Below are 17,864 nucleotides of genomic sequence, written 5' to 3'. Positions count from 1 at the left end.
AAAAAACGACAAACAAATGAACCGGGCGAACAATCCTCGCTATTATTATTATAAAGCTCTGCGTAGCCTACAGACGTGGTAAACAATAACAATGATACCAGTAAGATGGTGGTTAATGTTTTTTTTTTACAGACGACGGTCATATTTTTTAAATCTGTTCGAGGGGGAGGGGGATTTCAGATAAAAAAAAGTACAAGTGTTTATAAGTATGGTATCGACGTTTGGACAGCTTTGACCACTGTACGTAACACGTGACTCCAACTATTGAGTTCATGTTACCAACACACACACACAAACACACACACACATACACATACACATACACATACACATACACATACACACACATACACACACATACATACACATACACGAGAGGTTTTAGATCATGTACACCGCGCTACAGTACTTCCGTCTTCCCTGCAGCTTTTATACGGCCGGGTGGGTGTGGCGGAGTGTGTACACTATAAAGATTGGGAGGTGATGAGTGGGGGCAACATTTAACGACATCATGGGGGCGCCCATTCTGTCAATGGTCGTGACGCCATATTAAAGTTCTCGAAAAATAGCCCGACCCACATATTTGTAAAGTTAAAAACAGTAATTACAAAATCTACTTAAAATGGATTTTTTTTAATGACAAAATTCAGCTATAAAAACCATTTTGTACAAGTTTCCCCTTAACTAAAAGCTTTGCTTCCTCAATAACTCATAGTTGGAGACGATACTGAGTTGCATTCACTACAGCGTATTTAGATATTATTGTGTGGTAAATCACAAATACTGCCTACACGGCCATACACTGCAGCCAAAGGTTGACATATCTCAACCAACCATTACACGAAACTGTAAAAACAGAGAACAGAAATCATTGGGAGTAGCTGGTACTTACGTTGAACGTCACATGGTGAGGCACCCTCTCCTCATACTCCTCATAATCCTCCCTCTTCTCCTCGCTCACTCTCCTGTCACGTGGCCTCTCCAGCATCATCTCCATGGCAACGTGTACCCTGGGTAACAGTTACATATCCGGTCCGTCAAAGTTTAATCCATCCGCTCATCCACTGGATGTAATCCGCCATAGAAACAGGTCACAAAAACTACACTAACCAAATCCACACAAAAAAACGTCTTTTTTTTACCTAAGTTATATAAAACACAAGATTAGCCACCGACCAGGTATCACGTCTAACATTAAATCAACGACCGACCAGGTGAGTGCATCACTACTGTACGATCGATACGTAATTACCTTTGGTAATTGATTTATGTAATTGAAACAATTAAGTTCAACTAGTCAAGGTCAACATAAATATCGAGATAAAAGTCTAATTAATGTTAACTAAACAGGAAAAAAAAATGACCATATTTGGTAAAATCGATAGCGAGGCCGCTCGCGCTAATGTTACTCGAAAGACGTGGGTTCAACGCCAGCACAGAACTTCAGTTTTTACCATCGATTGTGAACAATCTACACTTTGTGATTGAGCGATTCGAAACTGGCCCCAGTTCCCGTTTTTAGAGGGCACCTGGAGAATGATTTAACAACCCTGTACATTAGTACAGAAGTATGAGTAACAGGAATAAAAGGGAAATTCTAATGGGTCTATTGTTTTACCCCTACAGTGAATACAAGGGGGAAACGTAGCCTTTTCTTTAAAAAATGAGATTGCTAATCTGGACTAAAAAGGTGGGTAGGCTAGAAAAGAAACGGGTTAATGTGTGTTCACACGTATGATGAGGGGCTGTTTAGCTAACTACCGATGGGGGTCAGTTACTGTCCAATTTATGCCAAAACAAAATGCTACACACTTTAAGAAAGATTATTGCGTTGTGTACACACTACAGAGCAGGCCATCGTGTCGTTACACTACAGAGTAGGCCATCGTGTCGTTACACACTACAGAGCAGGCCATCGTGTTGTTACACATTACAGAGCAGGCCATCAAGTTGTGTTACACACTACAGAGCAGGCCATCGTGTCGTTACACTACAGAGTAGGCCATCGTGTTGTTACACATTACAGAGCAGGCCATCAAGTTGTGTTACACACTACAGAGCAGGCCATCGTGTCGTTACACACTACAGAGCAGGCCATCGTGTCGTTACACACTACAGAGCAGGCCATCGTGTTGTTACACATTACAGAGCAGGCCATCAAGTTGTGTTACACACTACAGAGCAGGCCATCGTGTCGTTACACACTACAGAGCAGGCCATCAAGTTGTGTTACACACTACAGAGTAGGCCATCGTGTCGTTACACTACAGAGTAGGCCATCGTGTCGTTACACACTACAGAGCAGGCCATCGTGTTGTTACACATTACAGAGCAGGCCATCGTGTTGTTACACATTACAGAGCAGGCCATCGTGTCGTTACACTACAGAGTAGGCCATCGTGTCGTTACACACTACAGAGCAGGCCATCGTGTTGTTACACATTACAGAGCAGGCCATCAAGGTGTGTTACACACTACAGAGCAGGCCATCGTGTCGTTACACACTACAGAGCAGGCCATCGTGTCGTTACACACTACAGAGCAGGCCATCGTGTCGTTACACACTACAGAGCAGGCCATCGTGTTGTTACACATTACAGAGCAGGCCATCAAGTTGTGTTACACACTACAGAGCAGGCCATCGTGTCGTTACACACTACAGAGCAGGCCATCAAGTTGTGTTACACACTACAGAGTAGGCCATCGTGTCGTTACACTACAGAGTAGGCCATCGTGTCGTTACACACTACAGAGCAGGCCATCGTGTTGTTACACATTACAGAGCAGGCCATCGTGTTGTTACACATTACAGAGCAGGCCATCGTGTCGTTACACTACAGAGTAGGCCATCGTGTCGTTACACACTACAGAGCAGGCCATCGTGTTGTTACACATTACAGAGCAGGCCATCAAGGTGTGTTACACACTACAGAGCAGGCCATCGTGTCGTTACACACTACAGAGCAGGCCATCGTGTCGTTACACACTACAGGGCAGGCCATCGTGTCGTCACACACTACAGGGCAGGCCATCGTGTCGTTACACACTACAGGACAGGCCATCGTGTCGTTACACATTACAGAGGCCATCGTGTCGTTACACACTACAGAGGCCATCTTTATGTTACACACTACAGAGGCCATCGTGTCGTTACACACTGTAGAGCAGGCCATCGTGTCGTCACACACTACAGGGCAGGCCATCGTATTGTGTTACACACTACAGGACAGGCCCTATGAAAATATGTCCACTAAAAGTCAAGAAGAAAGCCATCAACGTCAGCAAGACGCAACTAGGACACACACCAAAGACGGCCTGAATGTCAAGGACACAGAGTCAGACCTGTCTTGTCTTCGCACATAAAACAATCAAGGCACCCATTTTTTTTTATAATACCTGTTGGGGCAAGACTCAACTTAAATAAATAGACCGCAACAGTGAAAGTTCTTACACTTCATAAATATTTCAGACTAAGATAAACATACTCAGAACTAGGCAGGAATGTTTGAGAGTAAAGTAGCGAACTCAACAAGATAGTCTGACTACGTTCGCTGGCTAGGCCATAAAGTATTATACCAAGGTGGTTTTTAAGGTGTCGACTTTAGGGTCAGGATAAGGGTCCCCACCCTCCCAACTTTGTGTTGATTATATTCGTCCCCTGGTAACAAGACATGTTGGTGATTGCAGTCTATACCCCCAGTCCTAGCACCGTATATCCTCCAATGCTTGTAATCAACGTTAAGCACTACATTTCTCAAACTACGGCACCGTTTCTACCTGGGTTTCATCTCCATTCGCCGTGTGTGTAAACATGAAAGTGTACCACAATCAGGGCCATTAACCAGCCGTGTATGAAAGTGTACCAACATCAAGACAGACCTAGCTATCAGAGCATGAAGAGGGCTAGAGATCATAGTCAGCCTGCAAATATTGACAATCACCACTGTATGAAAATACAAAAGTGTACTACAAGATACCAGGACCAACTATTAAAGCCGTGTAGAAAACATGAAAGTATACCAATATGATGACAGACCCAGCTATCAGAGCATGAAGAGACACCACAGCCTGCAAATATTGACATCACCACTATATGACATTATGAAAGTGTACCACAAGATATCAGGGCCAACTACCAGCCGTGTGTTAAAACATAAAAGTGTACCAACATGATGACAGACCCAGCTATCAGAGCATGAAGAGACACCACAGCCTGCAAATATTGACATCACCACTATATGACATTATGAAAGTGTACCACAAGATATCAGGGCCAACTACCAGCCGTGTGTTAAAACATAAAAGTGTACCAACATGATGACAGACCCAGCTATCAGAGCATGAAGAGACACCACAGCCTGCAAATATTGACATCACCACTATATGACATTATGAAAGTGTACCACAAGATATCAGGGCCAACTACCAGCCGTGTGTTAAAACATAAAAGTGTACCAACATGATGACAGACCCAGCTATCAGAGCATGAAGAGACACCACAGCCTGCAAATATTGACATCACCACTATATGACATTATGAAAGTGTACCACAAGATATCAGGGCCAACTACCAGCCGTGTGTTAAAACATAAAAGTGTACCAACATGATGACAGACCCAGCTATCAGAGCATGAAGAGACACCACAGCCTGCAAATATTGACATCACCACTATATGACATTATGAAAGTGTACCACAAGATATCAGGGCCAACTACCAGCCGTGTGTTAAAACATAAAAGTGTACCAACATGATGACAGACCCAGCTATCAGAGCATGAAGAGACACCACAGCCTGCAAATATTGACATCACCACTATATGACATTATGAAAGTGTACCACAAGATATCAGGGCCAACTACCAGCCGTGTGTTAAAACATAAAAGTGTACCAACATGATGACAGACCCAGCTATCAGAGCATGAAGAGACACCACAGCCTGCAAATATTGACATCACCACTATATGACATTATGAAAGTGTACCACAAGATATCAGGGCCAACTACCAGCCGTGTGTTAAAACATAAAAGTGTACCAACATGATGACAGACCCAGCTATCAGAGCATGAAGAGACACCACAGCCTGCAAATATTGACATCACCACTATATGACATTATGAAAGTGTACCACAAGATATCAGGGCCAACTACCAGCCGTGTGTTAAAACATAAAAGTGTACCAACATGATGACAGACCCAGCTATCAGAGCATGAAGAGACACCACAGCCTGCAAATATTGACATCACCACTATATGACATTATGAAAGTGTACCACAAGATATCAGGGCCAACTACCAGCCGTGTGTTAAAACATAAAAGTGTACCAACATGATGACAGACCCAGCTATCAGAGCATGAAGAGACACCACAGCCTGCAAATATTGACATCACCACTATATGACATTATGAAAGTGTACCACAAGATATCAGGGCCAACTACCAGCCGTGTGTTAAAACATAAAAGTGTACCAACATGATGACAGACCCAGCTATCAGAGCATGAAGAGACACCACAGCCTGCAAATATTGACATCACCACTATATGACATTATGAAAGTGTACCACAAGATATCAGGGCCAACTACCAGCCGTGTGTTAAAACATAAAAGTGTACCAACATGATGACAGACCCAGCTATCAGAGCATGAAGAGACACCACAGCCTGCAAATATTGACATCACCACTATATGACATTATGAAAGTGTACCACAAGATATCAGGGCCAACTACCAGCCGTGTGTTAAAACATAAAAGTGTACCAACATGATGACAGACCCAGCTATCAGAGCATGAATAGAGACCCCAGCCTGCAAATATTGACTATCACCACTTGACTCTGGGCGGAGAGAAACAAATATTCTGTGAGACGTTTAAGCCCATTATCGCGGACCCCTGGAGAATTTGGTTCAAGACATGAAAATAAACACGGGCTGGTGGTATTGTGGTTGATTTGATCATACGAACAGTACGGGGGTGAAAACTAGATACAGAAATTGGTAAATACGTCAATAAAACAGTAATATGGATATTGTGGTTTTTCAAAGCCGAATTCACCTTTAGCTGTTCCCGTTCGGGTTCAGAACACACGAAGTAGGGTTTATCCGTTTCAATTGAAAAGATTATGAGTGGCCAGCTTTATGTCCAGCCGCCTTGGTTTCCCTTACATCAGAGTTGAGTCAAACACACTCGAACCCGAGATTCGATCTCGAGACTTACGGATTGGCAGTCGTAAGATCTACCACCCGACCAGGTCGGTGAGTATGCGTTCTTTACCCGGTCGATCTATAGCTAATCCAGATCTGTCGACGGTTTTGGCAGACGAAGTAAAGTCGGACTATTACAGTGACGTAATGACATGCAATGGTACTGACCAGGGCGAGTGGGTTGCTCTCAACATAAACAACATTGGAACAACATACCAGACAAGAGGCCAGTTAGTAATGGAGTCGTGGGTTGGTTTGCGGAGACAAAGTGAGATGAAATGTTGGATAAATGTATCGGCAATCGATGGGTGAGTCACGAACGTGCCTTTACACCTGTACAAGATGATAGAGTAGTTGGACCCACCTGCTAGTCACGTAAAGGTGGACCTTGTGTCGTCGTCACAGTGCCTATTCTATTCGTCATACTGATTGCCTAATGCCATGGTCATATATTGCCTAGTGTTCGAGACATAGTTGTTGTTGTTTGAGGTTATGAGATCATTTTCAATCATAAGATTATATCACAGATCATCATTTTTTTTAAGAATTTTTTTTTGTAATTACATGGGTTTTTTTTATTGAGCTTCCTTTCAATTTAGCTATAGTTGTGTTTTTTTTTATGGTAATATTTGTTTTTTGTATTATTCCTTATATATGTCATAGATTGTTTGTGTCCTATTACTACAAAAGAGCGTTGAATACGCGGTTTAACATATAGGCCTAAACTACCATATTATTCAATCAAGCATGAACATAAAGACGCCAAGTCTTCTTATAAGCCTATATATCAAGCGTGAAAATTTGCTTTATCTTCTACAACAGACAACGTCAAGTGGTAAACCGAACACAACAGAATAGCGACACAACTGAATCTTGTCTTGGAGAAATATGAATATCAATGGCGGCATTACTACCAATGTCTTTATAACTCATGTCTATGTAAACCTAGACTGAGGTACCATCTAATAAACCAATATTCTCACCACACTCTCAACATCCTCACCGATTCGATCAACATAACTTCCGGTTCTCCCCCCCCCCCCCCCCCCCCGTGAGTCAGATGTTGGCACTATCGCGTTGTTTGGTCGCGTACAGCCCAATGTTTACCCCGCCAGCTCAACGATTGTCTGCGGCCGGGAATGGTCAGCTTGACCACGCCTAGGCTTGATGACATAGGCAACATCTGGTGGCGTCATGAGTCATAAACATAACCTGTCCACAGGTGTAAAGCAAATTTTTTTTATTATTTGGTTCGGATTTCGGAAAATTGATTTCAACTTTTGAAAAAGATCGCGGAATAGAAGTTTATTAACGCATGATGATTTTTTGTATTGAACGAAAGTATGAGCATTACGTCATGTGAACGTCATAGGTGGGGGAGGGGAAGGGGGGGGGCTTCAATACACCATACAGCCAAAGGGATGGTAAACAGCAAGATTCGAACTAATATCGTATTAGTCTGTCCATGCGCTATCTCTATCGGCGGACAATAGCGATTGGATTTTACTTGAATTATGTTCCTGCTTAGCCCTCTGTAGCAAGTCAAATAGCTGACCACTAGCAAGCCAAATAACTGACCAGTATCAAGTCAGTGGCAAGTAAAATGACCACCGGCAAGTCAAATAACTGACCAGTGGCAAGTCAAATAACTGACCAGCGGCGAGTCAAATAACTGACAAGTGGCGTGCCAAATAACTGACCAGTATCAAGCCAAATAACTGACCAGTATCAAGCCAAATAACTGACCAGTGGCAAGTCTAACTGACCAGTATCAAGCCAAATAACTGACCAGTATCAAGCCAAATAACTGACCAGTATCAAGCCAATTAACTGACCAGTATCAAGCCAAATAACTGACCAGTATCAAGCCAAATAACTGACAACTGTCAAAACAAACGACTGTCTGAATTCAACCCCCCCCCCCCCCCCCACCACCCCCATCTCCTAGTTTTACACGTAGACGTACGCTAACTTTAGTTGTTTATTTTTTAAATCATGTTGGGACAGATATTTTTAGTTAAGCATCAACCTTTGAAGAATGTAGGAGGGGGGGGGGGGTTAGAACACACACACAAAGTTCGTGAATAGGACACTGTCAGCGTCGCTAATAAGTAGAAGGGTAAACAAAAGAACAAGCTGGCTTACAGGTAGAAAGTCAATAAAACAATCTGTAGGTGTTTCTAGATACCTGAGCCCTAGGTAGCAACAGGTGAGGGAAGATGCGACATTTCAAGTCGTGTCAATGTAGTTCTATTTTTATGCTAGTAATCCTATAGTGGCTATATAAAGTAGTCGTCCTATGGTCGCTTTATGGTAGCTATAAATATTGCAATGGTATTAGCCCTATTCTAGCGGTAGTTATAAAATATTGCAATGGTAGTCTTCTAGCGGTAGTTATAAAATATTGCAATGGTAGTCTTCTATCGGTAGTTATAAAATATTGCAATGGGAGTCTTGTAGCGGTAGTTATAAAATATTGCAATGGTAGTCTTCTAGCGGTAGTCATAAAATATTGCAATGGTAGTCTTGTAGCGGTAGTTATAAAATATAAAATACAATGGTACTGAGGTAGGTATTAAGTTTTCAACGATAACCGTACTATGGTATCTATAAAATATTTCAACGAACGGTATCAATATTTCAATGGTAGCTGTACTAAGGTAGCAAAAGGTCAATGATTAACATACTACGGTAAAAGTATTTCAATGTTAGCTGTACTACGGTAGCAATACTTTGATTGTAAACGTACTACGGTAGCAATATTTTGATTGTAAACGTACTAAGGTAGCAATATTTGAATGATAGGCGTACTAAACACTATTACATTGTGTGTAGACTATAAATAGCCGTAATGCAAAGAACTGGCAGTGAGAGTCCCTTATCGCGTGAGAGACTGGAGTCTGTATGTGACTCAGGGACCAGAGAACTGTTAAGTGCGGAGAAAGTTGCCCTAACTCTTCTTATGTCAGTAAGGTACATGAGACAGTGAGCACAACCATGGGCCAGTGAACCCTACAATGGGCCAGTGAACCCAACCATGAGGCAGTGAACCCAACCATGAACCAGTGAACCCAACCACAGTGAACCTAACCACGAGCCCGTGAACCCAACCATGCCCCAGTGAACCCAACCATGAACCCAGCCCTCAAGAGGTGAGCAGTCTGACTCAGCAACAAGACAAACGCCCATGAATGTGTATGGATTGGTTACATGACAAAGTACTCTCGTAGGCGACATGGAAGGACTCACGAGCACACAGACGAGGGTTTGCGACTTGATAACATGAGGGTAGAGTGGCTGGATATAGTAAGGTAACATTGGACATGGGGTGATTCGACCTTCTACCTGCAACACCACAGGCCGATTGTTTCGATAACCCATTGATCTGTGCCTTAGTGCACAAAATCAATAAGCGTGTCAGAGGCACACCTTGAGGAGTGAGTGACCTATTTACAAGTCCTGGTTTATCTAATGACCAAATGACTGATAAAAAGTGAGTACTGGGGAGTGAGTGCATCGGGTCTGCTGAATACAGGTGTCGTCAAGATGTTTTTAACAGGTCGTCACTAGCAGGTCATCATGTGGTTGTCCGTGACACTCAAATAATACAGGTATGTGGTCAGTACTATTCAGCCCTGTAATAACAGCCGAGTGTGTCACATAGTGGCACGTGACTTGAACAGGACAACTCTGTTGATACGGGATGTGGACTTTTATTTAAGCAGCGCCCCCACCCATTGGTCGGCTGATTGAGAGGGGTTGGTGGGGGGGTCAAGAGGCGTTGGTAGGGAGGGGTTGGTCGGATGGTCAAGAGTGGTTGCGAGGCGTTGGTCGGATGGTCAAGAGTGGTTGCGAGGCGTTGGTTGGGTGGTCGGGAGGGGAGGGGGTGGTCGAAGGGTTCAGGGTTTAGATGCGTAAAGTTATGAGCGTACGTTAAATGGAACTGAACTCTAATACTTTGCAACCATCAAAACATTTTAAATAAAACTTCGGCTTGTAATTTCTTGAGCTCCACCCCCTCCCGCTACGCTGGTCCCTATCAAACAAAACAGATCATCACATTACATCGCACATAGGTGGTCTAGCGTAGACGTCAATAGCTATGTTCACCAGTCGATCTATATCGTCCCCGCCCTGCCGACACAACAGTAAAACGACCTTGTTTGCTTTATGTGACAACCGAATAAAAATATATCACGATTTCCAAACAGGTGATGTGGAAACAGCTGGTATGGCCTCTGCCCATTTCAAGAGGTGGTGACAACAAGTTCGATCACCACAAAGTCACATGTATTTCGTCAATTATAATTTTCATAGACCTAGCCTTGATAATCACGAATTAAATTTACAACTAAAATATTCAAACCGAAGGAAAATAATAACGTTTACACTCAGTTATGTGGTGTGTGGGCCTGTGGTTAACATTTTTATACTAAGCGCTAATTACTTTTGAGGTGGGCGATATACACCAGATGATTAAGTAATCTAATTAAGCTTATGAAAGCCTTCCTTACCTAAATTGATTTATATAATTAAAATTTTTATTATTTAGACTTAATACCCGTATCATAATTAACACCGTGAAATGAGATCGATAAATCGATTAGCGAAGCTAAACAAAACAGAGTCTTAATTATTTATCTCTACATAAATCCATACAGCGAAAATAAGGCAAATATTTTAACTTAGCAAGTTAGTCCAACACATATGAAATACCTGTAGTCTACAGCTAGATCTACAAGATTCAAAACCAAAACAAATCACACCTGAGTTTGTTAACAGATTCAGGTGGGTTCGACCCTGAATTGGCAACTTATCACTTATCCGTTAGTGAATGATTCACCTTGTCCATAAGAAATCACAATATCCAACAGAACAGTCGAACTGAGAAAACAAACACTAACCTACACTAACTTTGTGAATGAATCAAACATCGATTCATCGATTCGACTAATGGCGATGTGGGTTGGCGTCTTTAGAAAAAAAAACTAATTACAACAACCCAATCACTACAGCACAGTGACCCGGCAGGGTCGTGAAATACGAGCACACACAGTTTAATCCACGGACACGCAGAGGGAAGAAATTTGATAACACGGCACATACAGGCAACACACACACACACACTGCTACACGCTGAGTGTCGAAGTGTTGACTGTCTCGACACAGGTCGAATCCAATCTAGGGGCCAGCTGTTTGCGCTGTGATTGTAAACAAGATTGTGTGGTGTGTGTTTTATTTTATGTTCACTGTTGTTAGTTTGGGTCTTTGCTGTGTAGGTAGGTGTACACTAACGTGGGTCGCGTGCTGAAGGGGGGGGGGGGGGTGTGACTTTCTGAGGTGAGGGGAAGGATGGGGCGAAAGACGGGCCCAGTGCAAACACAATCACAGCAGGTTGACCCGTAACACAGAGTTACCTGCGGCGGTGTCGAGGAAAGATTGTTGCCACTGGAAATTATATCCCCTTGCGCGCGCTGCATGGGAATGTCAGAAGGTGAGTAGAGTATATTAAAGGGGAGATTTGTACAGGTGAGACCTAAATAGGTGAGATTTGTACAGGTGAGACCTTTATGGGTGAGATTTGTGTATGTGAGACCTTTATAGGTGAGATTTGTATAGGTGAGACCTTTATAGGTGAGACTTGTACAGGTGAGACCTTTATAGGTGAGACCTTTATGGGTGAGATTTGTACAAGTGAGACCTTTATTTGTGAGATTTCTACAGGTGAGGTTTGTACAGGTGAGATTTGTACAGGTGTGTCCTTTATAGGTGAGACCCTTATACTATAGATCAGACTTGTACAGATGAAACTTGCTTAGCAATAAAGCTTGTAATGCAGTATATGTGAGACTTTATTAGAATTAGTGAGACTAGTAATACAAAATATAAGAACAATAGTTTAGTTTGTATAGGTGATACTTATTTTAAAAAGTGAAACGAATTGTACAACCGAAACCAGTAGCACGGGCTACCTGAGACTAAAGGTGAAAGTTCGAGTACTTAAGTAACTAAAGTGGCCCAAGAGGTAGGCGATAGGTAAGTAGTGTTAAAGTACAAGTACATCTCCATACTGTAGAAGTACCGAGTGGTCCAATTAAAGTGTGTACCTAGTGCACAGAAGAGGTGACACAATAAGAACAATTAGGCCAGTCGGCAATCTTTGAAATGCTCCATCAGCAGAAAGACCAGTGTGATAAACGTCAACTATTGTATGTATCAACTAGAGTTTCAATTCTATTGCAAAAGGTGTTTCCTGATTTTAAAAAAATAGAAAACACTATACATTTTAAGTTATTTTATTTAATTTTAGTAGCATTCTCTATAAGGGCTCTATAAAAAACGAGCATTACTGAGGCATAAAAAGTTAATGTATTTAATAACTAAAGATGCAAATTCCTATAACACCCCGCCCCTTCTATAAATAGCTCGCAACATTTATCTGTGTATCTTTCATTCAACTGAAGCCAAAATGCCATGCACGTGTTATGCACCTGCGCATTGATCAAGTTCAGACTCGAGATCTGCGGCATCAAAGCCGTCGACAAGGTGCACAACGGGTTGATATATGCAGGTAACGGAGTCGGTTAGAACAACAGGTTGATATATGCAGGTAACAGAGTCGGCTAGAACAACAGGTTGATATATACAGGTAAAGGAGTCGGTTAGAACAACAGGTTGATATATGCAGGTAAAGGAGTCGGTTAGAACAACAGGTTGATATATGCAGGTAACGGAGTCGGTTAGAACAACAGGTTGATATATGCAGGTAACAGAGTCGGCTAGAACAACAGGTTGATATATACAGGTAAAGGAGTCGGTTAGAACAACAAGTTGATATATGCAGGTAAAGGAGTCGGTTAGAACAACAGGTTGATATATGCAGGTAACGGAGTCGGTTAGAACAACAGGTTGATATATGCAGGTAACGAAGTCGGTTAGAACAAGAGGTTGATATTTGCAGGTAACGGGTAACGGAGTCGGTTAGAACAACAGGTACCCAAGTCCACGGGGGTGGGGTAGGGAGGGAGGGAGAGTCCGTCTCGCTGGAGTACAGTACTGGGACTGCCACACCAACAATACAGGTAATACAACATCAGACAGGTAACTGTGACTGTCAGGTAAAATACATGCTGCCAAGGTACAATACTGGCTACCACACCAACACCTCATTAGTACAACATCAAACAGGTAACCGTGACCGTACGATGTGTGTCAGGTAAAGTCCGTCCTGACGGCCACACCAACATCTCATCGGTACAACATCAAACAGGTACCTAGGTGACCATACGATGAGTCAGGTAAAATTTGTCCTGACGGCCACACCAACACCTCATTGGTACAATATCAAACAGGTAACTGTGACCATACGATGTGTGGTCTCATTATTAGCCCTGGTCACGCATGACTGAGAGTGTGCCCTAGCCTTCAGACGTACCACCAATCAGGCTAGACACAGCTGAAGAATGGACTGGAATGTGGAGACACACAAAGTTGAACAACGCGAAGGTCAAAACAATCGACAGATAACTCAGCGTAGTATCAAAGTATTCACTACAAAGCGGCGGAATTTTAAGAAATATAAAATAACGAGCCGACCCGCGGCGTATCATACCCGCTATTTAGTTGTTTCATTTTCTACCTTTCAATAATTCATAATTTGTGAATTGGACAGTACCAACGCTGCCACTGAAAATATTTGCTTTAAAACACTGTCATTAGCTCGTTAAGGACGATAACACCCCCCTCCTTTCCCCAACCCCAACCCCCCCCCCCCCCCCCGTGAAAGTAAACTCCTCTTAGTTAACTCCCCTAAGTTTAAAATCGTTTCAAACTAAATTATCTGCCCCTAATAGCCGTCACTAAATCCGGCTCTACGATTGTAAAGATTTAGCGTGAACCACAGCTCACCAGATCATGTAGGGGTGGGGGTGGTAGGGAGCGCGCTTACAGATTGGTGTTTTCTATCGTCTCTAAGAAGATAATTATATATATAGATAGATGAAAACATACATGAAGGAAAAAATCTGATGTACAAAGTCATAATTTTCTGCAGTCTAATATAACAACACAGCATATCAACAACTTTTCATTTGACCTAAATGAAAGAGTAAACAACTTTTCGTTAGTTTTAAGAACAAAAGCGTTGGTAGCTGAAATGTATTGAAAATATCTCTTGTCAGGAATTGTGCCTAGATAATAAATACAAGACGGTACCTAGCTAACGGTAGGGCATTTCCGTTAACTGTACCTAGCTAATGGACAACATCACAGCTAACTGTACCTAGCTAATGGACAACATTACAGGTAACTGTACCTAGCTAATGGACAACATTACAGGTAATTGTACCTAGCTAATGGACAACATTACAGGTAACTGTACCTAGCTAATGGACAACATTACAGGTAAATGTACCTAGCTTATTGACAACATTACAGGTAACTGTACCTAGCTAATGGACAACATTACAGGTAACTGTACCTAGCTAATGGACAACATTACAGGTAACTGTACCTAGCTAATGGACAACATTTACAGGTAACTGTACCTAGCAAATGGACAACATTACAGGTAACTGTACCTAGCTAATGGACAACATTACAGGTAACTGTACCTACCTAATGGATATTTCAGATCACTATACGTAGCTAATGAACATTTTAGAAAAAATGTTGTGATGCTAGAGAATAAAAGCCTATTCTACGCAAGGCCCTTTAAAAACATGTTTTTAAAGACTTAGACACGTTGCTTTATAACAGAGATGTACAGAAAAAACATGCCGCACTACTATAAATAGGAATTATTTTTACACATAAAAGTGAAAGTTAATCTTAAAACTAAAATAAGACTTTACTGTTTAAGTGGTGTATTTCAAGACACTTTCATGTGTTGAGAAAAACAAGTTTTTGAGCTGGACATTTAGCGGTGTTGGTATAAAATGCCAGTCCAGGCGCTTGTTAGTAGTAAGGAAGACGAGTCAATTATTTTAATTTGTGCATGTTGTGTCTATGTTCCATATAAACTGTGCGGCCGTGCAGAAGTTGTAAACCTGCCGCGCAATCGTTTTGCTTAATACCCTTTACAAGTTTCCGATCAGCGCGCACACATAATACATTTTGACAGACTATTTTGCTATTGAGGGGAAAATTTACGCATGACGAACGGTTTGATATTAGTCATATGTATTTACATAATAGCACGTTATACCTTAAAAATACAGTAAATAAAGCGATGTATTTTTTTACCTCATATAACTGGAAGGTGTGGTCTACACTATGCTACCTACTTTACTTCCTACCCACTAGGCCCGGTACTCATGTGAGATAGATGGATATCTTACTATATCTTCTACTCACGCCCAGGAACTGAACTCAAGATTTCTTATCGTGTGCTTTAACTATTTCGTTTAGTTTATAAACTGTTTAGTTTTTTTTTTTTTCATTTACTGACGAAATAGCTCTTATTTCAATTTCTCTACAAACATCTAACAACTTATTTCTTGAAACCAGTCATCAGTTAGACCGTCGGTAAGACAGACTGTATACAATGTCATTACTTAGACTGTCGATAATCCAGACTGTATACGATGTACCGAGCTACTGTGGAAACACACAACAACAGTGTCCAGGGAACAAACTACTCACCTTGATGAGATCCAGCCGACCGTGACCACAGGTACAGCTCAGTTTCTTGCCGTGCCATCTTGACCCACCAACTGGTGTGGGACAGTTCCGGTTTCCGGTCAGTATTGTACTAGAACACCGACTCTCGTTTCCTGGGGAAAACCCGTTCCGGTGCCCTGATGTGTCACTATTCCGGCTACCGGGGCGTTCTGTTACGGGAGAGCGACCGGTCCGATTTAGCGTGACTGGTGTACCGGAGTTACGGGTACAAGAGCTGGGGCTTTCGATCACAGGTGTGCCGCAGTTCCTGATGACAATTACTGGAGTGTCGCAGTTCCGCTTACCGGCCACCAGTGAGCCAGAGTTTCGACTTCTGGTAACCGGTGAACTGGCGTTCCGGTTTCCGGTCACTGGTGAGCCAGTGCTCAGGCTTCTGGTTACCGGTGAACTGCCGTTACGGTTTCCGGTAACGGGTGAAAAGTTGTTCCGGTTTCCGGTCACCGGTGAACTGCTGTTCCGGTTTCCGGTCACTGGTGAACTGCCTTTCCGGTTTCCGGTCACTGGTGAGCCAGCGCTCAGGTGTCTGATCACCGGTGAACCACCGTTCCGGCTTCCAGTCACCAGCATGCCAGTGTTCCGGTTTCTGGTTGCTGGTGAGCCACCGTTCCGGCATGCGGAAACTTTGGAACCTGCTCCTTCTTCCTGAACCTCAGAAAGCCTTTGTTGAACAGACTCAGTCACAGCCGTGTCCCGGCACTGCGAGACCTTCTTCTCCGTCCACTGCATGTCTTCGCCAGTTGGTGCACACCATCACTACCACCAGTGTCCGCACCACTTTGTTATTGGTCAGCACAGACCTCTAGTCCCGAGGTCAGTTGGTGCACACCATCACAACCACAAATGTTCTCACCACTTTGTTATTGGTCAGCATAGACCACTAGTCCCGAGGTCAGTTGGTGCACACCATCACTACCACCGATGCCCGCACCACTTACAGACCACGAGTCTCGAGACACATTCTATTTATATCCTTATCCCACAAGAATTGAACTCACAGTGCCTAAACTCCTCAGCGGCAGAGAATCACAGAAGAGCACACACGCAAAACGTATTTAGCTCAGTGGGAATTCCCAACTAAACAAAGGGGATTCCCAAAGCGTTAGCTATAGAACAGTTCCAGACTTGAGTCGTATACCCGCTGATCTAATTGGGTGTTGCAGTAATACTTTGCTATATAACATGCTATTTTTCAAAAAATTATATTAATTAATTGGCAAGCGCTAAAATTATGTTTTAGCTGTCAAAAATTAAAACAAAATATTAAGTATTGATTTTTACGTGTTTTGAATTTTTTAATTCAAGATAAACTATTGAAAATAATTTTTGAAATAATTAATAATATTAATTCATTAATCCATTCAAAGTTTTGGAAAAACTTCCGCCAGGGAGAGATAAAATTTTTCAAACTAAATGAATTTTTGCGATCATGATTCCCATTGATAAAAAAACATGGCGGCTGCTTGTTTCTTGACTTCGCTTCAAGATTTTAAACTCATCATGAACTCCCAATATGCAACAAATATACAAAATTTCAAGTCTATTGTGTACGTACGGTTGGGAAGTAATGTATTTGCATTCAATTCTGACAGAAAAGTTTTGTGGCGGTAAGTAAATTAATTATTTTTAAAAGTTAAATCTAAGACCTAGCAAGCCTAGCCCCAGGGGACATTACTCCTACTGGACGATTTGGTAAACAGTAAACAAACGATTATCAAGTTCGACTTTACACTTTATTTCAGCATATTGCAACTAGATCTAGATATCTAATAGTTATTAGTAATAGATCTCAATCAACCTGATCCTAAATCTGTTCTTTATACTTCCTTAACTAGAGTCTAGATCTATACTGATCCCTCTAAATAAAAAATGACGGTAATCTATCGTTTTAGGTACGTAAAATCGCCCGCGACTAGTAATGTGAAAAACAGGTGACTCCTTACATTTTAATAATTATTTCACATTTTGAGGAGGATTTATGT

The 17,864-nt window shown here is 42.2% G+C and overlaps 1 protein-coding gene across 6 annotated transcripts in view; it reads right to left on the bottom strand.

Moving 5' to 3' along the window:
- LOC131937198 (RIMS-binding protein 2-like) overlaps window positions 1-17,864 on the bottom strand; it is a 205,907-nt gene that overhangs the window by 170,235 nt on the left and 17,808 nt on the right. The window contains exons 1-2 of one of the 6 annotated variants that reach the window (XM_059294419.1): window positions 10,971-11,378; window positions 893-1,142 (exon numbers count right to left, since the gene is read on the bottom strand). The exons of 3 other annotated variants lie outside the window; for them this stretch is intronic. In XM_059294419.1, the coding sequence (XP_059150402.1) occupies window positions 893-997 (105 nt within the window). In that variant the 5' untranslated portion in view covers window positions 998-1,142; window positions 10,971-11,378. Of the gene's footprint in view, window positions 1-892; window positions 1,208-10,970; window positions 11,379-15,846; window positions 15,957-17,864 lie in introns of those variants that run through there. 2 more of the 6 variants (XM_059294424.1, XM_059294420.1) reach the window with 2 other exon arrangements.

Source organism: Physella acuta, unplaced genomic scaffold (genome assembly GCF_028476545.2).
Source record: "Physella acuta isolate Inbredline_101_S28 unplaced genomic scaffold, ASM2847654v3 ptg000203l, whole genome shotgun sequence".
Classification (NCBI taxonomy): Eukaryota; Metazoa; Mollusca; class Gastropoda; family Physidae; genus Physella; species Physella acuta.
Note: the sequence above shows the minus strand (reverse complement) of the source record. Positions and strands in the feature narration are given on the sequence as shown.